The sequence below is a fragment of the Alligator mississippiensis genome, chromosome 10 (assembly GCF_030867095.1).
Source record: "Alligator mississippiensis isolate rAllMis1 chromosome 10, rAllMis1, whole genome shotgun sequence".
In the NCBI taxonomy this organism is placed as follows: domain Eukaryota; kingdom Metazoa; phylum Chordata; order Crocodylia; family Alligatoridae; genus Alligator; species Alligator mississippiensis.
The window spans coordinates 26,292,301-26,317,155 of record NC_081833.1 but is presented as its reverse complement, the minus strand read 5'-3'; the positions used below and the strand labels follow the sequence as shown (position 1 = coordinate 26,317,155).

At 51.2% G+C, this 24,855-nt stretch overlaps 1 protein-coding gene across 10 annotated transcripts in view; it reads right to left on the bottom strand.

Moving 5' to 3' along the window:
- The window catches only part of EMID1 (EMI domain containing 1), a 69,437-nt gene that overhangs the window by 27,752 nt on the left and 16,830 nt on the right, over positions 1-24,855 (bottom strand). For 9 of the 10 annotated variants that reach the window (XM_019493662.2, XM_019493663.2, XM_059713579.1 and 6 more), the window contains one exon: positions 9,267-9,353. The exons of the other annotated variant lie outside the window; for it this stretch is intronic. In XM_019493662.2, the coding sequence (XP_019349207.1) occupies positions 9,267-9,353 (87 nt within the window). The remainder of the gene's footprint in view (positions 1-9,266; positions 9,354-24,855) is intronic. 10 annotated transcript variants of the gene reach the window in all.

Sequence of the window (24,855 nt, the reverse complement as noted above, 5' to 3'; positions counted from 1 at the left end):
CCAAGTCCCCCCTGAGCCTTCTCTTCTCAGACTGAAGTGTCCCAAGTCCCTCAGCCTCTCCTCATATGCCCTTCCCTCCAGGCCTTGGATCATACGAGTGGCTCTCCTCTGGACTCTCTCAAGCTTTTCCACAGTCCTCCTGAAGTGGGGGACCCAAAACTGGAGGCAGTACTCCAGCTGCGGCCTCACCAAGGCCAAGTAAAGCAGGAGGATGACATCCCTGGTTTTACTTGAGATGCATCAGTAGATGCATGCCAGAGTTTGGTTTGCTTTGCCAGCCACAGCATTGCATTGGTGACTCATATTCATCTTGTGATCAAAGTCAGTCCTGCTGTGCCAGCCAGGATAAAAGCTGTTGCACTGTGACCTAGAGCAACACATTCTGGTGCAGGATGGAGGATGTCCCAGTCAGGCAGGACCAGTCAACCCTCCTGTCAGTGAGCCCCAAGCCAGTGCACAGGAGAGTGCATCTGCACAGGGGAGACCAGAACACACCATCAGGCTGGAACTGCCCCTCATACTGAAGAGAAAAGCTCTCCAGCTTTGCTTGCACTGGGTATCCACCTCAATCCCAGCTGTCAAGAGGATCCTGGAGGGCAGACAGGGAAGCCTCTCCCATTGCAAAGTGTCTGGTATTGGCATAAAACATCAGGGCTGTTGGGTGTTTCATCTCCTTCACCTTCTCTTCCAGGAACAGCCAAGGAGCCCTCAGATGGTTCAGCTCACTGGGCCCCTGGTCTCTAAGAGGCAAGGCAATGAGGTCTCTGCTCGAGCCTCTTTCTGCCTCTGCTCCTTCCCAACGCAGCCCTGTTCTTACAATATACCTCTGCTGGTCAAACATGTCTCCCTTTTGCTCAAGTCTCTTTTCATTTTTTGGGTGTCCCTTTCTAGCTCCTTCCATTAAACATCTTTGTTTTAGACCAACTCAGGAGAACAACATTTTTAGATGTTCCCTAATCCCTTTTCCACTCCACCTACCACCTGTTCTGAGTTAGGCCCACTCTTGCAATCACATATTCCCTGGACACCAGCCAAATCACATTCAGCAATACGCTTTTGTGAATGCTGGTTGCTTGGAGAGCCTTCCAGTTGTATCGCCATCGGGAGCCTCAGAGTTCTAGGGAAAGGGGCCTGGGGAAAGGCTCTTTCAGGCCTAAGACAAGTGATTAGAGAGAAGTTATAACTTCCAGCTGATTCAGGATCAGGGATGAGCAGAGGTAGGATCAAAGATAAACTTGAAAGGGGCTTTTATTGAGGACCTAAAGCATCAGGTAATTTCCTGCACTGAGTCTTTATTTTTCCTTTCCTTCACACCTCTGCATTCTGGGGGCCCAGCATGATTAGAAAGTGCTTGAACGCTGGGCTGCTGGCTCAGTGCTTCCAATCCAGCCAAAGCAAGAGGTACTGGAAACCTGCCAGGTACTGGAATGACAGCAATCTTGCAGAGACGTGAGACAGGTATACAAGGCAACTGGCAGATGGACAAACAGATCAACTACCATGCACATTTCTCTCTCTTACCCGAAAGCTCCATTCCACCATATTTCAAATCCAGGAGGGTTTGAAAAGCAGCTGACCTTGCAGATGCTTCACTAAACTAAACCTTTTATCTTTCTTTCACTGTTGTGAAAGATCAACTGAGATCCAACAAGAACAGTTTCTTCTCCAAAAGGCTTATGCAGCAGAAGAGGTGATGAGAGCAGAGCAAACATTTAAGAAGAGGCCGGACTGGGAGGTTAGTCATGATAGCTATTAATATTCCTGGGTTTCCCCTGCAGAAAAAGCTGGGATCTCCTCCCAAGAAACAGCAGGGTGATGGACCAGAGGTCTGCCTGTTCCTTGCCCGTTTGCTAGACATGAGGCTGCAGTATCATCTACCAGTGCACTGTGCGCTCTCAGCTGTGCAACAGCTAATCATCCCTGCTTCTTGTGCGGTTATTGCTCAGTGGTGCTGCCCAGGAGTATCTTTTCCAGGGAGGCAATGTCAAATTTGGGTCTCTCCAAACCCCACAGCATTTTGCACCCAGCATTGCAATGTTAATGTAGACATCCCAGCCAGATTCTGATTGGGAGATTTATATTCTGCCTCTTTAATGCACCATAGACTATTTCATAGAATCCTAAAAGTGTTGGGCCGGAAACGATCTCAGTAGATCATCTAATTCAGCCCCCTGCACCCAGACCATCCCTGATAAATGTTGATCCAGCCTCTTTTTAAACCTCTGGTGAAGGAGATTCCCTCCTCTCCCTAGGCCGCTTGTTCCAAAGTGCTTCACCATCTTAACTCTTCAAAAGGCTTGCCTAATATCAAATTTAAATGGTCTTTGCTGAAAACTAAGCTACTTTCTTCTTGCCCTTCCCCAGTGGCCATGGAGGACAACTGAACTTTGTTCCCTTTAACAGCCTTTTCTGCATTAGAGGACTATTAGCGTGACTTCCCTCAGTCTCTCTTTTTTTTAGACTAAACAAAACTAGTTCTTTCAACCCTTCCTCATAGGTCATGTTTTCTAAACCTCTTATCCTCCTTGTTCCTCTTCTCTGGACTCCATCCAATTTGTCTACATCTTTGTCAAAGCAGAGTGCTCAAAACCAAACACCACTCCAGATAAGACCCATCAGTGCTGACTAGACCAGAGTATTTGCCTCCCATGTTTTACAAACAACACTCCTGCTAATGTATCCCAGCATAAGATCTGCCTTTTTTTGCAACACCTTCAGATTTTCAACTCCAGCCAGTCTGTGATCTACTCTAACTCCCAGATCCTTTGCTGCAGCGCGGGTCCTTTGCCACATAGTCCCTATTTTATATTTGTGTGTTTTGATTTCTCCTTCTTCAGAAGCAGCACTTTGCACTTGTCTCCACTGCATTTCATCCTGCTGATTTTCAGGCCATCAATCCAACTTGTCAAGATCATTTGGAGTCACCCAAGTAATTTTAACCACCTCCCCAGCTTGGTGGCAACAGCAAATTTGATCAGAGGAATCGGTCTTATCTTAATCATTAATGAAAAATATTGACTAGCACAGGACCCAGGACAGACACCTACAGAATCTCCTTTGAGGTATCTTTTAAAGGGAACCATGGAGAACTACTTGTGGAGAAAGATGTTTTCAACCTGTTTCAGTAGTTTCTTTTAGTTCCTGCAATGAACCATTGTACTGTGTAGCATTGCTGTGCTCTTTTAGAACAGATGCTACACTCTACCCCAGAGATGGCTGCAATTCAATGGCAGGATGAAGGGATATTTAATCCAGTCTGCTCTATCAAATCTGCCATGTTCCTGTCAGCTAGATTTGCTTTCAATTAAGTTGCTGTTAGAACAGTAGAAAATCAGATGTAGGCTAACTGCCTCAGCAATATGCCCAAGATTGGGCAGGGATGGGTAGGAAAGCAAGGGAAGGAAAAGAGGCTTTCTTGGATGTGGAAGAGATCTCAGCCTTCTACCCCTGAAGAAATACTTGCTTATATTTTTCAGTGTCAAAGACAACCTGGGAGTTTTGCAACAGCAAGAGGGGTTAATTGCTTCTAGTCCTAACAATCCTTGCTATCAAGAGTTAAGCCACATCTAAGGTTGTTCTTTGGCCAGCTCAGACTTCTTAAAAGTCTCCTCTTCGTTTCTGCATCTCCTGTTTTAGGGTCTTTTCCATGTTCGGTCCTTGGGGAGATCATCCCAGCCCTCGGAAACTGTCCCTTGTTGCTTCCTTCAGGCCTCAAAGGTTCAGACACTTTTTCCAGCCAGGGCATCTGGAAAGGACAGCTCAAGTCTCACTCATCTGGGACAGGACTTGTCCCTCTGACAATTTATCCTGTCTGGCTTTAAATGGCCATTATCTGGGACTTTTCCATGCTGACCTGACCTCTGACCTAGTGAAGTCTCCTTCTTTTGGAGCAAGTGGACTAGTGAAATCTTTATGCCTGCTTCTCCAGACTTGCCCCTTGTGCGCTAACCTAACACCAATGCAAAGCAGATATCAAGTGCTGCCATTCTGATCTGCACCGCTGGGGTAAGTGGCTGCAAAAGGGCTGGCCACCAGGATCAAGCCTGTGATCTAGGTTGACCTCGTAGTGTGAGGGGAGACAGAGTGGCTACATCCATGCGGCTGGACACCAGGCTGCCTGTACTCAGAATGAGACCTCCAGAGGCACTTTCTAGATCTTGCACAGTGGCAAGGAATATTTCTACCTGCATAAACTTTGATCTCAGGTTTCTTCTCTGGGGACAAGGCAGGGGGACTTGCCTAATCCTATTTGGGGACGCTCAGCAACAGCTTCTGGGACAGCTACTGAAGGGGAGAAAATGCCGAGTTACTGTAAGGACAGCATCAGTGACTAAAGGGGCCAGGTGCTTGAGGAGCAGGGAGGGCATGAGACAGAGGAGGCCACCAAGTGAACATACTGGCACCAGCACTGGGTAGAAGGGACATGGGGTGCTATGCTCTGCTGTCTGCATGTTAGGAAGAGGAGGAGACCACAGACACAGCTGTGTCCCAGTAGCTGCGTATGTTGTATACAAGGCCTGGCCATATAAACACTGCTGCTGTCAGATGCTGGTGGCTTCTGTACAAGGGAAAAAAGCCCTTTTGCTAGCTCCCCCATCTGTTTAACAGCATCCTACCCACTTATTATACACTGCAGGAAGCCTCTGGATTGGGATGCAGGACTAGGTGATATTCTCTGGGTGCTCTGATTAAGACCTCCTGTGTGGCCTTGGGTAAATTGCCAAACTACCCTGTGCCTCAGTTTCCCCATCTGTAAGACACAGATGAACACAGCTCTACCTCATGAAGCATCAGGCATGTAACACCGACAGATAGCTCTGAGGTTCTGTTCCAGGAAAGGTTGATCCAGGGCAAAAAAGGAGCTTGGCTGGTTCCTGACATGGGGCCTATTCAGCCATCCACCACCCACCCTCCTTCACATATTCACAGGAACTCAAGGTGGGGAAGTTTTTTCCAGCTCCCTCACTGTTTTCTGCTCACTTCCTGAGTATGTGATGGGAGACATCCCCAGACATTGGCTCTAGTTTAAGCTCCCCTATGTCCAAGCATACCAAGACTTTTTTTTTGGAGGGTGGGGGGAGAAGAAGACAACAACTCCAGGTCTGGGCCTGTTTCTTGCAATTATACCAGAAAGTCTGATCTGGCTTTGCCTTTATCAAAACCTCCTGTCACTGCCCTACCAGAGTCAGAGGAGACATGACAGAGCAGAGAACACAGTACCCTGCCTTCACCTGACTCTGGGCACACTTGGTGCTAAGCAAATGTTGCTGGGCTGTAGGGCTGGCCTGGATGGAAGCAGCTGGTGGGCCTTAGGGCCACTTCCAGTGGTCACAAAAAGCCTGTCCTCCCCCATCTGGGCAGGGGGGTGGTGAGGGCTGTGCAGAAAACCAGAGCAGGGTGTCTTGGGAATGGAGGCAGCAAGCTGAGTCCAAGGCTAGGGACAGACATTCAAAAAGCCTGAGCCTGAGTTGATTCAATCTTTGCAGGTTAGTCTAACCAGCATAGGCTAAATCAGTTTTGTAACCAGACAGACATCCCAGAAATGCAGGCACATACCTGCAGTGGCTCAGGCTAGAAGCTGGGGGGTTCTAGAGCAGCCCTCCTTTTACTTCCACAGGGCTGAGCTGAGGGGGTTCTGGTCAGGCCCTGCTCTGATTATTCCCCCACCTCCTAAACAGCCCAGCAGGGAATGTTTATCACCCCTAACTCAATGTTAATCAACCCATTAAGAAAACAAAGCCTCTCTCCATTAACTAATGGAGCTCTTTTTAAACAGCTCTTCCAAGGAAGGACATTAAGCTACCTGTTGATTAGCTCCAAAAAGCCTGTCTGCCTCTGTCCTCTCCCACAGCAGGAACCGTAGCCAGTGTGTGGTCTGCTAGCTAATGCTGAGGTGTCTGTGTAAGATAGAGGGGAGGGGGAATAAACCCTGTTTAGCAGGGAGAAGCCAGGCATTTGCTCTGTGCCTGCAAGTCACTGCAGGAGCTCTGGCTAGGGAGTAGAGGGAGGGGCCAGCTCTGCTGTGGAGCAGAGAGCTCCGCCTGGTTCAGAGAACACGCTGAGATGCTGGGGGTGTCTGGTTTATCTTAAACCAACAAGGGTTCTGGGACAGACATTGCATAAACTTGTTTGATCCAAATCAGTTAGGTCTGATTGACTTTTTTTATTAGTACATGTTTAGGATTGTGAATCCAAAAAAGATGACAAAGCCGGTAGGGAAATACATATTGCCCGAGTGAGGGCACCAGGTTTATCTCAAACAGGTTTCAGCCATTTTCAGACTGGTTTATGTGAACTGAACATCTGTTCTGTTACAGGTATAAACCAGGTTCTGATCACTTAAACCGGTTTGTGTGTAATGTCTGTCCCTAGCCCAAATGTCCAAGTGGATTCCAATATAGCTATTGTGGAGTCTCAAGGATTCCTTCCCTCTTTCCCTCTTTATTTAAGCCAGGGTGTATCCATGACAACCAGTTGCCAATTTTCAATCAGACTGGAAGGATGTGGCTGCTCACTGAGCACCTGTTTTAATTTACCCTCTGCCATGGTGAGTACATCCCCTGCCCCTATCCTCATCTCCAGGCTCCACCACTCTTCCTTGCTTGCTCTGCTTCTGGGATATGGGCTAAGTAAAGCCCAAGGTCTGAGAAGGCCTTGGTGGATGCTGGGTAAATGCTGGATGTGTGTGGGAAGCAAGGCACCTCAGCTCAGTTCGGAGGCAGACAAGGCCAGTTGAACAGAGCCAGGTCAAACCCAGAGTGAAGCCAGAAGTAACAAGAATTTCTGCCCTGTCCAGTTACATTTCTCTTTCCCGCAACCCTTGCCCACAGCAGCCCTTGGCCTTGGAGCCGTCATTCCACACCAGACTTTCCCAAGCAGTGACATACTTAGAAGGCAGAGATGCCACCACCTTCCTTTGCCTTCTGCCAAGAGGGTGTCCTGGCAGCATGCCTGGGAAGACAACAATACGCACTTCCACTTCATGTTCTGCAAGGGGAGACCCCTGTTACAATCCACTTGGCTGTGGGAGCTGAGAAAGAGGGCCTGATCTTTGACTGCACTGAAGTCCTGAAGCATAAGGTCACATGCGCCCAGCTAGGTCTCCTGAGCACTTCCAGAGCAGAGCGGGCTTTAGGTCAAGTGAGAACTCAGTCCTACATATCCTTGGCAGTCTGTGGCAAGTCGCTACACTGCCCAAACAAGGTTGATTCCCACAGCACAGGGCTTATCTCCTGGCACCAGCAATCCAATCTAACCCCTTGGCTGGAGCAGCCCTGGCAAGCCCTTCCTTTCTGCTGCCCACACAACACCAGGAAAAGTATTGGACTCACAGCCATCATTCCCTGCCAAGATTCCCAGTGTGGGACAAAGCCCTGAGAAAGGGAACACATAAGAAGACCTGGGAGCAGGCAAGTATCAGTAATGTGGCTTCGGGGAAATGAATGGAAAAGCATCTATGGGCACAGACAGAAGTGACAATGTTTATGTGATTTGGCCCCGGAAACAGTCTACAGCCATAATCAAACAGAAGTGCACAGCTACAGACTTCTTTAAAAAATGCCTGATCCTGTGAAAACTCAGAAGAACAGGCTTCAAAACAAGGTGCATTCTGTAACTTGTGTCTGCAGAGCCCCCAGCCTGTCACTGTTTTCAGAATGGGAGGAGGGAAAGGAAGTGGAGGGAGTTTGGTCTGGGGTTTTTTCAGCTGGCACTGGAGGGTGGGACGGGTGATTGGAGAACAAGTTCCCTCTGCTCCCTTTCTCCCCTCCCATTCTGAAAACAGCCTTAGAGCTGGGAGTGGGGAATGGCATTGCTACAGAGACCAGGCTGCAAGCTTGCAGCAAGCAGCTGGGATCCCCAACTCCAGGACCCAACAGTGAATTTCTGTTGGGTCTGGGGGATTGTTGCAATTCATAGTACTACTTTCTGTAAAGAGCTGTTTGCACCCACTGACTCAAGTGAGGCCAAGTTTCCACCCTAGGGTGGGACCTCAGTCTATGGCTGAAACAGGAAGGACACTGCAAAAAATCAGCTGACACTTCTGCACAAATTTGCTGCCCTTCTTGTGTTCCCTTGCTCCGAATATTCCATGGACTACACCTCTATGTGGAGACAAGTTCCCTTACACACACACACACACACGCACACACAGGCAACCACTTTGTGTTTTTGCTCACATCCAGCTCTTAGGGGAGAAATCAATCACTAAATGTCATTCTGGTCAAAAGGATCTGATTGCTCTTTGTGAACAGAAAAACCATATCCGTCCATCCATCTTCATACTGCCATGCCTACTCCTCCATCTATCTCAATCTGTAGACAGATCAAACAGTGACAGATTTAAAAGGGGAGCGGGAGCTTACTGCTTGTGAGCAGATCAGCTGATCTGCTGTAACTGTTTCATGTGTCTTTTCCTATCCCAGTATAAGTGGACCCTAAACTGGGACACTTACCCTGCAAAGAAACAGCTGCTAAATTACAGTAGTTTGGCTTCCACCCTGTAGGCTAGAGCAGATGCACAAAATAATTACAGTGGATCAGCGGCAAGTCCTGGCCCTGAGTAAACTTCATGGAGGTTCCAACTCTTCCTCCAGTAAGAGGAGAGAACTCTGCTTGGGGCTGGGTTTTTTGGCTCTTTATAAAATAAAAGAGAAATGTATTAATTTTCTCTTTTTTTCTGGTGGGGAGGAGCCTAGAAGCAGAAGTGCTGTCACTTTCCAACAGGATTATCTGTACTGAGTAACAACTGCAGAATACAAATACTAGAATTCCAGACTGGATCAGACACCTGATTCTAAAATGACCTTTGTCCAATTGGGGAGAAGAAATATGTCACAAAGCACTAGAGCCCTATCAAAACAGTCTAGTTTTCAAAACCCCCCTCTCTCTCTCTCTCTGTCCCTTCCATTTTGGTTTTCCCTGAAATACATCAAATCAGGGCAGGAGAGAGAGAAAACCATCATCATGATTTTTCAAGGGTGCTTGTTATAGCTGTGTTCATCTAAGGACATAGGCAGACAAGGTTCTTTGGGTAAATGTGGTATCTTTTGTTAGACCAACTAAATAGTTGGGAAAATTGTTCTTTACAAGTGTTCAGGCACAAAAGAGTGTTTATGCCTGAAAGCTTGCAAAGAACATTTTTCCAGCTGTTTAGTTGGTCTAATAAAAGATATCACATTTAGCCAAAGAACCTTGTCTGCCTATGATTTTTCAAGTAGCACAAGCTGCAGGTAATCAGAGAAGCAAGTCCTTTCCTTGAAACCCACCTGAGTAAGTTGCTGGCCGGTGGGAGTTTCTGCGGAGGGGGATGCTGGGTCGGCTGGCTTCCTGAGGGTCTGCATAGCTGATGGTCTCTGCAAAGGGAAAGTGTTAGCCACACGGCAACTTGGTCCCTGTTGTATCCAGTGCTACCCACTGTGATAGAATTTTCTTTCTCTGGGAGACAGTCCAAGGGATTCTACCTCTAGAGAAAGGCTTGAATCCCAAGCCTCTGGTCCTGTCTCAGGAGCTCTCTAGGCCTGTCAGCTCTGGCATTGCCTGCATGAAGCAAGCTAAGCTTCAGTGGGGCAGAGGCTGTATTCGCCCTTCTCCCTGGGGCCCAGAAAATCTTTCCAGGTATTGGTGCATTAGGAAGTCTCAGTGGCAATAAAAAACCTGGGGGGAAGAGAAATATCAGAGCCTCCAGGAACAGACACTCACCCCAGGCTGTCCACATCTACAGGGGCTTTGCAAAGGCAACCCAGGGGCCTAGTGCTGGGTCCATCCTAAAGGAGAGGCATCTGGCAATGCCCCAGCATCTGTGTTGAACCGGGGGGGGGGGGGGGGGAGCTGCCGCCATCACAAGAGTGTTCCCCCTTCCCTTTGGGTCTGGACTGCATGGCACAAATCCAGGTTGTTGATGTGGGATTTGGCATCTTCACTGACTGCCTTTCTTGCATGCATACCAGCTTCTGGCTTCTTTACTATTTATTCCATCTAGGAAGAGCACACACCAACTGCAGATGCTTCCTTAGCCTGATGTAGGGTATTTAAATCCAAAAGCTTGCCAAGAAGAATTTTTTCACTTATTTGAGTTGGTCTAATAAAAGATATCGGATTTACTCAAAGAGCCTTGCCTGCCTATGTCCTTAAACCAACACAGCTACAACCTACAGCCCACAGCTGGTAGGCACCTACCACACCTCTTCAGGCCTCTTCTCCCCACACCCTTGTTAACAGCTGCCCAGCCAGGGAGAACTTAGATAGTAAAGGAGCAGCAGGAACAAGCAATTGCCTTTTGACTTCTCCCCTAAGCCCCTCAAGGTAAAACTGACCTGACTTTTATTTACATCCTCCTGTATCTCCCTCTGCCCTGACTCTCATGAGGCTTCAGCACCCCATTACAATAGGGCTGCATGTGTGTGCATAGGAGGCAGCAAACTCAGACCAGAAAGAGGGGTCATTGCACCACGGGCCTTCGAAGAGGGCAGTGGGCATCCATGAGGGTGACATGGGCCCCATCAGTAACTCACAGACCACAGAACAAACCCATGGACATCAAGAATGGCCTACAACTTGCAGCGGATCAAAGGCACAGACAGCACATGCCCTCGCCTGATTAGCACATGCTCTTTCCTGATCCCGATCAGCAGATCAACTGGGGGTCCAGAGGGGACCCTTACTCAGATCCTGACACAGGACAGGTAGGGAACCTCCAGACTTGCCTCACCCACCAGTCCCACTGGTTCTCTCCCATCACACGCAGCCTGGGAAAAGGGCAGCAGCTACATTGGTTTGGCCCTTCTCTGCCTTTTGTTGCCCTATCTCCGGGACCTCAGGTCACAATCAAATTCCCTTCCCAAGCAGGGAGCTGAAGGCAGTCTCTGAACAGGCCAAGGGGCTGGGACAGATAGATGGTTTCCTGTAGGGGCAGAGGGCTAGATAAGAAGTGTTGTTTCCTTCCTGCTGTCCCTGAACTGTGTTTCTTGGAAGGGCGTCACTGAACTTTCGTTCAGCTAAAAAAAAACAAAAAAACAACCCTGTGGAACAGGATGGAAGATTTTATGAACAAGCACTCATGGGAAGCACAGGGCACTAGCCAGAGATTGCCATAGGGCTGGAAACAACAGCACTGTTATATGTATGCACAATCCTCAGCATCTCACTGCCCCTCCATGCATCATCCCCTTCACTGCACATCCTCCAGCGTAAGACAGCAGTGTATTACAGCCTGCTTCTCTGCTCATGCACACACCACTGCTTTTACACAGCCACACCAGGGCACTTCAAAGCTCACATCAGCATCTCTGCGCTATGCCCACACCCACTCCAGGAGTCTCCACCACAGCCATGCAACGCCCGATAGCATGCAGCCTCCCTGCACAGCATACATGGACCATGCACTGGGAAACTCTCTGCCACAGGAAGCCACTGAAACAAAGACTTGTCTCGTTGGACTTGACCAGGGGCTGAACGATGTTATGACCATTGCAAGGGGCCAGGTTAAAGGGCCATTTGTAGCGGGGTAGGTAGGATAACTGTTTGCTGCTGAACTAGGAAAGGCTTCATTCCACCAGGTCTGTTGTCTGGGTTCACTTCTCACTTCAGGTTTTTGCCCCTCCTTTGGGCACTCCTGCCTAGTAGATCTGTAGATGATCAAGCCTGAGGTGCTAAATGCCCTTTCTATGCATAGCACCATGAGCCTTTTCGGGGAAAGCCTTGCCATAGAGGTACTGTCTTCTCAGTACACTGCTCTGTGCCCTGCAATGACAAGCACAGGCAGCTGGGCTGGATCTGCCCTAGCTGGATGGCTCCCAGTCCGCAGGACACAAGCCCAGCTGGCTTCCCCCACTGCTTGGGCACCCAGCCAGTCCTGCCCTCCCCCTACACACTCTTTCAAATGCCACAAGAAAGCTTGGGTTTGCTGGGGAAGGCCCACAGTGCTCAAATCAAAGGGAGCCCCATGTGTCATTCATTTGCAAATAGCTTTTGATCAAGGATGTTTGTTTTGCTGTGGCAGCAACATTTCAGGCCTCCCTGTCATCTAATCTGTGCCGGAGGGCTCCTCACCCTCAGAGTCATGCAGTCTCCTCCTACAGAAGGAACTGGCCCAAAGTGATAGCTGTAGGGCCCCCCTTCTTGAGCAGCTGTTCAAGGATCATGGAGCTCCTGATTCACCTTCTGCATTTAGCACAGGGCAAGAGCCCATAGAGATACCAGAGCTGCCCATTTAACCAAGAGGAGGGATCCAGGGAAATCCCAAGAGGTTCACTATTGGGACCCCCTGCTGCAGGACAGCTCCAAAGAACCTGGGATGTATATATGAGCTTTCCCCTGGGCTGGCTGGCATGGGAACTCAAGAGCCCTGCCTCTGCTCTAGCCACTAGACTACACTGCCTTCACAGAACTATGCTCAGAACCCAGGAGTCCCGACCCCCATCTCCCCCCTCGCGCACGCGCACACACACACACACACACACACACACACACACACACACGCGCGCGCGCGCGCGCACACACACGCGCGCGCGCGCGCGCACACACACTGTAGCTTCGGGGCAATAATACCATCCCAGAGCTGGGAACAAAATCCAGAAGCCTGGATTCCTAGGTCTGTGCTCTGGCTATCAGAACCTACAGCAGCAGGGTAACAATGCTTACCTTTTTAAATGCTCATCATGCTGGTACAAAGGGTGCTGGACCTGACAACTCCAGAGACTACAGAGCAAATGCAGACAAAGGCAGCCCCACACAGGCAGTCCTTCCCACAGACTGCCCCTCTCCACCACTATGGAGGGTGCCTCCTCCAGGGGCTGGGAAAGGGTTGCTCTCCATGCTCCACCAGCTCTTGACTGCTCCTCTCACCAAAATAGGGATCAGCCCCAATGATGCATTCTGCACAGTTACAATTTAATTCAAATACTGTGATCCAGGGGTCTCTCTCAAAGCCCTAGCTCCAAGTCTCATGATTTCAGGCAAATCTCAGTTCTCATTTTGAAAAAGAGAAATGTCCAGCCCTCCTGGCTGTGGAAAAATCCTGACATCCTAAAAGCTTAAAAACCAGCAGGCAAATGAACAGAGCCAATCTCATGATTCAGAGGGCAAGCTGACTTGTGATTTTTTGTCGCTTTGTATTAGCCAAAATGTCCTTCCTGCCTACGAAATTCACTGAGCCCCATCCTCAATCCATTAGCCAGCGGTGACATCTAGTAAAGCAGCAGTAGGCAATTATTTGGGCCAGAGGGCCACTTAGGGTGTTTTGGTGAACTGTCATGGCCCGGGTCAACATTCCCCTTCTTGCTCCCCTCCCTGCCTACAACAGCTCACCAAGACTCCCTAAGTGTCTCTGCCCCACGCTTGGCTGCACGGATGGGATGGGGTCATGGATGGGCAGGAAGCGGAAACTGAGAGTAGGATGGGTGGGTAGGATCAGGGCCAAGGCTGGGATCAGGATCACAGAGCTGACAGCATGGACCCAGGGGCCGGACCCAGGGCAGAGCCATGATCTGCTCCTTGCATGCCCCTGCCTGCATAACTGGCACCCAATGCAAGGATGTGTAGGCAGCGTCTGGACCCCTGCCCTGGACCCGGCCTCACCCACCTGTCCTGTTTTTGGATGCTGCTCCCTGCCTGCCCACTGCCACATCCCATCTGCCCAGTTGAGTATGTCCTGCCCATGTGGGTCCCGATTGGTCTCCATGGAGACCCCACGTACCTACTCCATCCAGTGCTCCCAGCAGTGAGTGTGGGGCAGCCGGGCCAGGGCAGCTGGGCAGCAAGGCTGAGTTTGGTGGCGACAGAGACTGGCAGCAGCAGCTGGAAGGAGTCACAGCTGCAGGGGTTGCTGAGAAGCAAGTCCAGCCTCTGTACCACCCCAGCCCCACTGTGTGCCCAGGGGTGGCAGGACCCAGGGGTGTCATGGCTCGGGCTGCCCCTGGCATCTGGGCTTGGTGGGACCGAGGGACCCACTACAGGCCAAACAAAATCCTTTGGAAGACTGGATCCGACTTATGGGCCATGCTTTGCCCACCACTGCATTAAGGCCTAAACTTAATTCTGTTCAACCCCTGCCCTGGAGGAGGAAGGTTCATGGTCCAGGGGTTTGGTAAGGAGACATCTCATTCCTTTCTTTCAGCATCAGATGCCATCTGGGACAGTACCACATTGCAGCAGTTCAGTTAGAGTCCACTGCTACCCTACCACCTGACAGCAGTCAGTACATTATCACAACCAGCTGCTAAATTGATGCTAACAATCCCACTTACACTTCCTTCCTGAGCCAAAGCCACCCAAGTGGATTGAACCAAAGAGCTACCCCATTCTCCCCATGTCACCCATCCTTGGCTACCACCATGCTCCCCCTATGGAGGAGGCTTCTCATAAAAATCATGGAGAAGTGGGACTGGAAATGACCCCCCTATCATCTAGTTTAGCACCTCCCATCCCCCCTGCCTGAAGCAGGATCAGTGCTATCCAAACCATTCTATACAAATCCATTGTCTAATGGCAATCTATTAGCAAAATGACATGGTTAACTCTGACAATACCACAGGAGGGGGACCACTGTGGCCAGCATGCTGCTGCTGCTGCAAAGGTAGTTCAGACATGCTTGAGAGATCCAAGGAGGAAGACTGCATCCCTTGTTGCAGAGAAGGGCAGAAACCCCCCACAGTTCATACCATTCTGACTCCAAACATGGTGATCAGTCTGATCCTGAGGACAGGGGCAAGACCTTCTAGCCAGGAACCTATGGGTTTAAGTCTCAGGAGGAACAATGGCACACCCGTCACAATCCCTAGCCTTGGTTGCAGTTAACACCCAATGCTTCCAAGGAAGGTTTAAGAAACCCCCCAACACATAGAGCATCAGGAAGGGGAAAAATTCCCTCCCAGTCCCATGGGGCAATCAGCAAAGCCCAGAAGCATGGGAAATACCTATAATAGAACACAGACATAGCTACACCTAGATTATCCTTGACCAATGCCTGTCCAACCTCCAAACATGGAGAGTTCACAACTTTCCAGCTTTTTAATGTGGAGACAATATCATCACCACTTTATAGTTCTCCAGACACATGGCACAGATATCTGCTGCTAACACCTCTCTGCAGCCCCCGCTTGGCTCCATCCAAAATAAATTTCTGCTCAAATTTCACCCAGACAAAATGAAGCTGAACCATGCTTTGCTCATGGGACTTGGCTCACAAGAAGTCCAGGGCTGAGTATTAGGGAAGGAGCAGGAAAGCAGTGAGGGGTGTGCTGGGAAAACAGAAGATTGGACTGGAAAGGGGTGTGGTGATAACGGTGGAACAAGATAGGTGGTAGGATAGAGGACCACGGATAGCAGGACAGGAGTGGAAGAGGCTGTGACAGCTTCCCCACATGTAGAACAGCTTAGCGATCCCAACTTCCATCATAAAGCCCTGCAATATGTTGGCCAATAGCTACCAGCCACCACTCCTGGGGGACTTTCCCACTCCAGCATTTACCCTGGCACCTTCAGGCCCAGCCCTGCTGTCTCTTCTTGTAGCAGGCAGGTAGTGCACACCCATGTGTGGGCTGCCTAACTTTCCCTCCTCTCCATAACCTCCATGGGTAGGCTAACCTCCATAGCTGCCTCTTCTAGCCTGCTATAAGAACCCTCCCCTATCCACTGCATCTCCAGGGATCCCCAGTCCCTTGCATCACAATTCAGATCTACTCAGGGAGGCTCTGACAATACCTAATGCTAAAAGTTACCTTAAGGGACACCCCACACAGGGGGCTGCTACTTTCCCAGCTGCCTGCCAGAGTGGAGGTTGGCCTCAACCTCACATTCTGGCCCTCCAGCCTCTCCCTCTGGCCTCCGTTCTACCCTGCTTCTGCTACAACAGTCTCCTTTCTCTCATCAAGGCCAACCACAAAAAAAAAATCACTCTTTAGCAGGGCTCCCTCAGCCGCCTCGTGGATCATTCTGCTTCTTCCCAGCTGCATCTAATAAGGGGCCCAGGCCATCTGGTCCCCAGCTGATCAGGATCAGCTGCTGGGGGGAGCAGCAGATCCATCATAGGCCCAGCTGGGCTGACTCCCACTGAAAGGGCCAGTTGATCTGTGACATCCTGCCTTCTGCCAACCCTGTCTGTGCTGTGGTGTTTGGCCCATGTAGGCTTTTTCCAGTCCCAGATGTGAGACACTTATAGGGTTTTCCTAATTTCCAGCAGATTTATAGATGTTGTAAATAGCTCTCGACCAAGGGGGCAAAGCAAACACGGAGCCTGCAGTGGAGGGATGGCCGCCAGTGCTGTGTGTGGCGGGCGACAGGCCCCAGCCAATGGGAGGGACTGTGGCAAGGGCCAGTGGGTGGGCTGCACTGAGTGGGGCTGGCGTAGAGCATGGCACGCACCATGTGAGTGCTCAGTGTGCACAGCTGTGTCCAAAAGACCTGGAAAGGTGGAAGGAGGGAACTTGGGCAGCAGTAGCGGGGCAGCTGTGTCAGTGATGTGGGGACTGCTGCCCAGTAGTAAGGGCCTGGGGCTGGGGGCAGGAAATACAACGTCTAGATCCCACCTTAGGAAAACCCCTGTGCCCCTCAAGCATCGCTGTGCCTTGAAGTGCTGAGGGGATGTCTGCACTAGGAGTCCATACCAGCCTTCCTCGCAGAGGGGCAGCACCCACAGCTGCGGAGGGGAAGGGAGCAGCTCCTCTGAGCCAAAAGGCACATCAGCTGCTGGCATGGAGCACTCTCAGCTGTGGTCCCTTGGGAAGAAGGGAGCCCTCCCCTTTGTTTAGCAGATTGGGGCTTTTTGGTGCCCCCTGCAAGGACACTGTAACCAGGGTGCTGAATCCCAGGCTTGGGATCCAGTGACAAACTGAAGGGCTGCCTGTTCTATCTAGGCCTGCCAGCAATGGTGGCTGCAAACTCTTAAAAGGCACCGTCACTCTTTGCCTGCTTGTCCTTTGCAGCCACGCTGCCCACATGCTGGCTCTGTTCCCAGGCCTGAACGTGCAGAGGAAATTCCAGCCTGGACCACAGCAGCCCCGAAGGGAGCCCACAGCACTGAGCCAGCCACACAGCAGTGTCTCCATGCTGGTCTGACTGGCTCAGAGGCCAGACAGTGGGGCCTGAAGCCTTCCAGCTCTGCTACAGCCCAGGCCAGTGGGGACTACTGGTCACTCCCATAGGAAGGGTGTTAGCACTTGTCTGCACTGGAGAGCAGCCTTAGTTCCAGCAATAAATGCCCAGTCCCCCATGCAATTGGGTTGGTGCCAGCTCCCTGAGATAAGGGAAGTCATAGACTTCACTGACAGCTACTCCCGGCTGGAATGGGAGTATGCTGTGTCCTTGCCAGCCAGGTCTCTCTGCCTTTCTCTTTTGGGCTGCTCTGGTGCGATGAGGGTGCTGGTTGGGATGTCGATAGCTGAGATCAGGGCTAAACACTAGGATAGGTCAGGACCAAGCTAAGCTCCTCTAACAGGCAGGCATCTTCCTCCCTAACAGCACCGTTAGCTCTCACTGTGGGGAACTGAGTGCTGTGTGGCTTGCTGTTCCTCACCATGGCTGCTGAGGAAGGGGCTTTATGCAGACAAGACCCCAGGACTGCCAAGTGACTCCCAGAGCAAACTCTGCTCCCTGATGCCCCCCTCACTGCCAGCATCATAGTGCAGCCAGCATGTGAGAACAAAGCTGGGCCCTGTCTGCTCCATCTCAGGGGAAGGGCAAAGCCAGGATGGGGATGTCTGAGGCAGAATACAGCACTGCCTTTTCCTTCTGCTCCTGTTGGGGAAGAACCAGCCTGCTGGTTCATGAGCTGCTCTGTTGGGCTGTGGATAAGGAAAGAGAATGCACTTCCCAGCAGCAACACCCATGCTAAGCCCTTCCTCTGCTATCACCCTGCCTATACACATTCCTCATTCCACCCTCGCAGAGAAGGGGAGCTCCATATCACCAGCCCACTTGGCAGATAGGGAAACTGAGGCACATAGCAATTAAGCCTCGTAGGTTCAACCACAGCTCCTGAAGGCTCTATTTTCAATGCCCGGCATAGGACTATATAGCTCTGATTTTTCAAAGGGGGTGTCAAGCAACCCCAGCTCTCACTGGCCTGTTTGGAGCAGCAGGGGCTCAGCCCTTTGGAAAGCAGGGCCTGGCTGTTTCCAGTTGGGCAGCCAGTTTGATCAGCTGCTTTTCCCCTAAGTGGTCACTCAGCAATTCAGTGGTTGAGCTGGCAGGAACCCAGAGTTTTATCCCTGTCTCTCCTCCCTCACAGATCTCTGCCTCACACTAAGCATTAGGACTGATCAGTGCAGCCTGGCCCAGCCAGCCACTTGGCACACGCAGGTCCATGAGCCTCAGCAGTGGTTGTACCTGCCCAGACAAACAAAGCCCTGTGAAATGAGGGGGCATTTCAGGTGGTAAAGGAGTGTGCAGGTTTGGAATTACAGGCGAGCTGGGAGAGTAAACCCCCCATAAGAGATGAGAGCCCCCCTGTCAGATTTGAAAATCATAACCTGGATGGGTCTCTGATTTTGTTAGGGTATTGTGATGGGCAGCCCACTTTTTTTTTTTTTTGCAGACTGCCCCCCTAAGAGTCAAAGTGTAATTTGAATTTTGAACCCTGGGAGTGTGGTTTGTTGGGAATGTGCAGTCCCAGTCCCTCCCACACTCTGCACCAAAGGGGCATCAAAGGCAGCTCTGCTCTCTGGAGAGCACTACCAGACCCGAGCAAGGGGGCATTTCTGTTTCTGGCAAGTGGGTGTCCAGCACAGGCCCGACTGGGAAGTAGTGAGATATGGAGAGACCAGTGGCTTCTACTACCCCTTCTCTGCTGTCCCTTCTCTGCTGTCCATCCCAAAACTGTCCCACAGACAGTCTTTGGAAAGAACAGATGCTACATGTGTCTGGGAGAAAGAAGGGACTGTGATGGGGAGGAGAAGAGGGCAGGGAAGAGATGAAGAGAAACAATCAGATAGGGGGAAGAGGTACAGTGAGATGGAAGAAAGAAGACTCAGCACACTATCAAACCTGTCCCTCCATTCATCTGTCCAGCCATCCACCCATCCAGTTGGCAGAGCTATCCATCCCTCCACCCCTCCAGTATTTAATGCTCCCTAAAGCATGGTGCCCCATGACTGAGGTACTGCAGCTGTGTCAAGCAGGCCTGACACAACCTCTCCAGCAGGGCCCAGCAGGGTACAGATGTCCGTGATCCCTGTAATCCCAAACAGACAGGAGGGAACAGAATCTCTTCCATTGGAGAAAATGGGCTGAAGACAAAGCCCCAAAGTTTGTAAGGGACCTGCCAAAATGGGCACCACACACCCTTTGGGTTGCAGTAGTGTCATGTCAACCTCAGCTGCAGCACTAGTGTGTTCAGTCAGATCTCAGGTTTGCTTGCATCCCCACTCATTCCTCCCATGCACTTCCCTCCTTGTTCTGTGGATGGCCCTGGGCAGCAAGGGCAGGCAGAGGCTGAGACAATCAGGGGCAGCCCAGTCTGAATCTGGGGCAGCTCTTGGCCCTGGGACCTCCATCTTCCCTGTAGTCACTCCCTCACAGGCTTGCCCTGACCTGCCTTCTTTACCTGTGGGCCTTCTGTCCAGCTGGGGTGATCCTGCGCACTGGCTGGCTCTGAGGCCTTTGGTGCCAGATGGCACTTCCCTGACCTCCATTGTGGCTGGGGCAAAGGGGGCAAATATAGGGATTAAAGGTGCTTAGTTCTCTTCCCCAAATTCCTAGTTCTTCCCCATCTCTGGAACCAAATGCCTTTATATTTAAAATAGAGCTATATTCCAGCATGCCAAGGGTTAAAAGTCCCCATCTTATCCAAACTCATGAAACCAGGGATGGAAGCTCCCTGACTCTTCCCCAGAGGCCAGTCAACCAGCGTGGCATCCCATGATCCCAACAGACTGCGCTTTCCCATCTACCCCTATCTGGCCAGCTGCGGGAGGGGAGGGGAGCAGGGAGCTGGCAGGAAACAGTGACACCATGGCTCCTCTCCCCCAGCTCTGGGGTCGAGTCAGGTCATGGACACCCTTTCCCAGGCCCAGCCATGGATAATGAGTTTCCCAAGGCTGGACACATGCAGCTGCCCTCCGGGGCACTCCCCTCCTCGCCCCCCACCCCACTCTAGCAAGCAGTTTACAAGCCCAATGTAAATATTTGCTTCCAGTGCAGGGAAGGGGGCGGTGCTAGGTGGGGGCTGTTTGTTCAGTGCCGGCTGCCTCAGATGGAGCCAGGACCAGAAAAAAACAGTAAAGTAGAGCAGAGATAGAGACAAGTTTCCGAAGCTCATGCCCTGTGTGGTCCCTGCTGTGTGGGTCCCTAGGGGTTTTTCCATCACTGCCGTGACTGCGCCAGGGTTGTGCTGGCACCATACTTCCTGTTTAAAGCTGAATTTTGCAGGCTCTCTAAAATGCACAGACAATGCTGGATAAACTTGCAAACTGGCATGCCAGGCCAGGATGGAGTTTGCTCTGCACACCTGAGGTCATTGGGTCAGGACAGGACTGAGATAGAGCCTGGTCCTGTACCCCTAGCTTGCCTTTTTATTTCCACAAACTGGCCTACCTCTTAAGAGAGAGGTTGTCCCCAGACCCTTCCTCTCCCTCCCGTTAGTTATTACACGGCCCCCATGTGGCCCCCTGCACACAGTCCTACCGGCACAGCAGCATCGTGATAGGGAACAGTAGTATTCAGGAAGCTCTTGGGGAGGTGAACTCTGAATATAAGTTTTGGCCTTACAGCTAATCACCTGTACTGCACGCACACAGAGCTAGAGGCGATGTGACCCTTCCTGCTTCTGGGCATGGGGTCAGGAAGAAAGGCTGCCAATGTGTAAATCGTACCTGGATTGTCCAATAGGTGGTTTCTTGTAGGTGCCACAGAAGTTGCAATTAGTGGCCAGTCTGGATGGAGCCTGCCCTGTCCTGAGGTGGCAAATCCTGTGTGCTTTGTGTTCCTGATGATCTCCCTTCCCATGTCTAACTCAGTTCTTCCCTGTTTCTTCACCCAGGCTCCCTTGCTGCCTGGTCCTCCTCCCCTTGGCAGCCCATGGGAGTTTTGTTCCCACTGGTGCTTCCAGGCAGCTCCTCTATCTTCTCTTCCCCTTGAGGCACAAACACAGGTAGGTAGGCTGCTCCCTCCCCTTGTTGCAGTCTCCGTTAAAGATTTCTGGGCACCTCTGTGCATCAGGTCAGCACTGCTGTAGAGCTGCGGCTCTAGTGAGACCCTGGGACAGTGGCAACTTTAAGAGAGTGCCACATCCCACCTCAAAAGTGGCTGCATTCAGCAGAGGGGGAAGCTGTGTCCCTATCCCTGAGTTGGTTCGGAGGCAGTGCCCATCTAGGGTGCTTATACATATGCTCCAGGAGTGCAGGGTGCGGGGGAGCCACTCTATTTAAAGCACCCACAAGGTCACGTGTAACAGCAAGCATCCCTGTGCTGAAAAACGGCAACGCGGAAGCTTTAATTAAAGCTCGTTTTGGTTAAAGCACCCCTACTGCCATTCTTCAGTGCAGGGACACTGATACATGTGATGCTGGAGTCTGCTGGAGCATGGTGATTACCATGCTCCAGCAGACTTGATTAATTAAATCTGCTCCCATGCGCTATAATTACAGTGCAGCAGAGTAGCCTCACTGCACATGTACAGGTGCCTTGAACACCTGAAAATGATTCAAGGACATGTAAGGAGGGGAAGCTGCACCTGAGGGCAGCACTTGCAGATGGGAGAAAAGGTAGCCAGGCATACCCGCTACAGCCTTCCCCATCCATAGTCAAGGCCTGGGACTTAAGGCCTTTAGGCTCCTGGCTGAGATGTCAAGGGTCCTCCAACCCTTGTTTTCAGGCAGGGATCTGTCAGTGCTCCATAGGCTGCTATAAGATGAGCACTGTGGGCGCCTCTTCCACTCAAGCTCCAGCCCCATGCACATGGGCCCTGGGCTTGTGGTGTTGCCTCTCAGCTGCCTGCAAACATGAGCACGGGGCTGACAGATGCATGTGGGGGGAACAGGTGAAGGCCTGTCGGGGGAGGCTGTCTCCTGCCACACCCACACCCTCCCCCAGCAAAGCCAGAACAGCTATATAAATCACCCCTGGCCTGATGCATTCCCGGCTTCTGGCAGGAGTTCAAAGGACGGGGTTGCTGCCTACACAGAATGCTTCTGTCAGGTGTCCTGTGGGCACCTCTTTGGCAGCTAATGGGCCAAGGCTCTTGAAGTGAACAGGAGATGCCTAGAGGGCAAGCATTTGGAAAGCAGCAGGGAAGAGTCAGCAGAGCGCCAGGCCAGGAAGGATTCAATAAACAGGAAGAATTGATGGCTTCCCTGTGTCAGTGCCTTCACCACATCCTGGTGGGGGTGAAAGCACTTTCTGCAGAGCTAGCGCTGCAGTGCTAAGCTGCCAAACCAGGGTGGGGACAGAACAGCATTTGGGGGTGCAGACCCCGCAGCCACAGACAACTACCAGCCAGGCACTGGAGAGAAGGGCAGTGCTCACCATAGCCACAGCCCTCCTGCCTTGCTGCCTCCTTTTTCTTCATCTCTTCTGATAGTTTTCTCTCCTCCTATCTTTCCTTTCTTCCTTCTTTCCACTTCCTTTTGTGTTTACTCCTTCATTTTCTCCATTTCTCTTTCTTTCTTTTGCCCTTCCTTTCCCTTTCCCCTCTTGAATCCCAGCAGCCTTTTGCTCTGACACGCTGGTTGAGAATTGCCAAGCTTACTATATCAAGTGCCTTTGTGCAGGCTAGAGTTTCAGCATAATGGGATTTCAGATCAGGTGGCCATTTTTCTATTATGGTTCATTTCTGACTCACTGGCTGTCTGCCACCCATTCAGAGGCCATCTCCTTCCTTCCTCGCTGCCGTGCATGCTTTGCTTCCGCACTGTGGAACCTCTTGCTAAGGCATGGGATGAGGCCATGGGATTGGCCCAGCAAAAGTGCCTTTCCTCGGTCTCTTTGCAGGTTGCAGGGGGAGTACAGAAGATATACCTCACCTTCATTTTCCCTTCCATTCACAAGAGCTGATCAGACCTAACCTAAAATATATTTCCCAATATTTTCAACCCAAAATATTTTCCAGAAAAATATCTGCTCTCCCCGTTCTAGTCCCTATTTTCCAATCAGCTCCCCTACCTAGCCAGCCCCCATCAGACTCCTATTTCCAAGTAATTTGGCAAAGGTTTACACACAATATATTGCTTTACACAGCAATATATTGCTTTACACACAATATATTGTAGTGAGGGATCAGCTGGTGAAAGGCTTTGTGGAAGGGATCTTAAGTCAGTTAGTTCAGTGTCTTTGTGATGTGGTTTGCCTAGGAAGGAGTGTAGTGCCCCTGCAGGATCTTACATGGAGCCCTAGACTCAGCTCTTTGAGGCAGGGGCTGTCTTTTTGCTTTGTGTTTGTACAGCACCTCACACCACAGGCTCCTGGGCTGGGACTGGGGCTCCTGGGTGCTTCCCAATAAACACAACATTTTCAAACACTCAAAAAAGGCCCAATCCCCACTGTCACAAAACCTTCCAAAAACCAGACATACACTGTCCTGATATCTCATTCAATATGGAGCTCTCTCTGTAGGGCAGACCTGGCTCAGATCTGGAGTGGAAGTACTGTGGAGACAAAATGTGAGGCTCTCGCCTTGCAAGCGTTTCACCTGCCTTGGGGCAGAGGGAGGGTGTGTGCTTTGAGCAAGGCTCCAGCAGATTTAGACTATTCCATCTCCTCAGACCGTGCCTCATTCTTCCCTCCCAGCCCTTCAGATTTCCATCTATCTTTTCCTTTCCTTGGCTGCACTCTCCTTCCTCCTCCAGCCAGGGCTGCCATTTTGGAGATGGCATCACCAGGATCTGGAGGCCTTTACCACATCTGTCCCTAAGGTGTTCAGTCACAGGGATGAAAAATGCCCCCAGCCCAGTCATTCTCAAGCTTATCTATCCCTGATCCACAGTCCCAAAGGTGGGCCCAGACATGCCAGCCTTTGACACTGGGAAATCTCAAGTGCTGCTGATACTGCTGGGTCTCATGCACAAAGGATCCCACCTGAAGCCAACGGCATGATTGCAACTGAGCCAGGAAAGAGCAAGGAGTGCGAGGCAGCAGGAAGATTGAGTCTGGCCCAACTCCAGACCCACAGCTGATAGGGAGAAAGAGCTTGGTCAGAGACACCCAGAGCTGATGCAGATCTGAAGGCTCAGGGTAGGTTGGTCCATTATAAGCCACCCATTGCCAGCTGCCAACGCCATGCCCACTGCTAGCTTCCTTTTCTCCAGAAGTCCTGCTAAGGCCTGGGTTCATAGTGACCACAAACTTTTGGGTCACAAGGGCCACAGGCACACAGTGGGATTAATGGGGTCTCAGGGGTTACGAGGTGAACTTTGCGCACTGTCAGGGCAGCTGAGGAGAAGGTGTCCTGATGATGTGATGTGACTGCTCTCTCCCAGTGGCACAGACAGAGAGTGAGGGGGAGGCACTGGGATGGACAGACAGGCAGACTCAACTGAGCTCCCACTTCATGAGCAGCAAGGAGCTGGGAAGGGAAGGAAGGAGCCAAGCAGCATGACTGAGTTAGTGGCAGGCCTGGTATGTGAAGGGAAGTCACAGGCAGTCAGGCCCCAGCATCCCTTGATCTCTTTGAAGCAGCCTGCCAGGCCCAACAGCATGACACAGTGCAGAGTGCTCAGCGGGAACCAGCCGCTCAGCTGCAGCCCAGCAGGAAACCAGGAGGCTTGTGTCAGCTTCCTCGGTGTCAATCAACAGCGACCTGAACTCAGTCCCTGCGTAAGCACTACAAAAGCTAGGGCAATAACAGACAGGGGAGTGCAGGCCTGGGTGTGGCAGAGATGGGGCTGCATGAATCACCAAGCCAGGACCCCCCTGCCAGGGCCCTTGCTC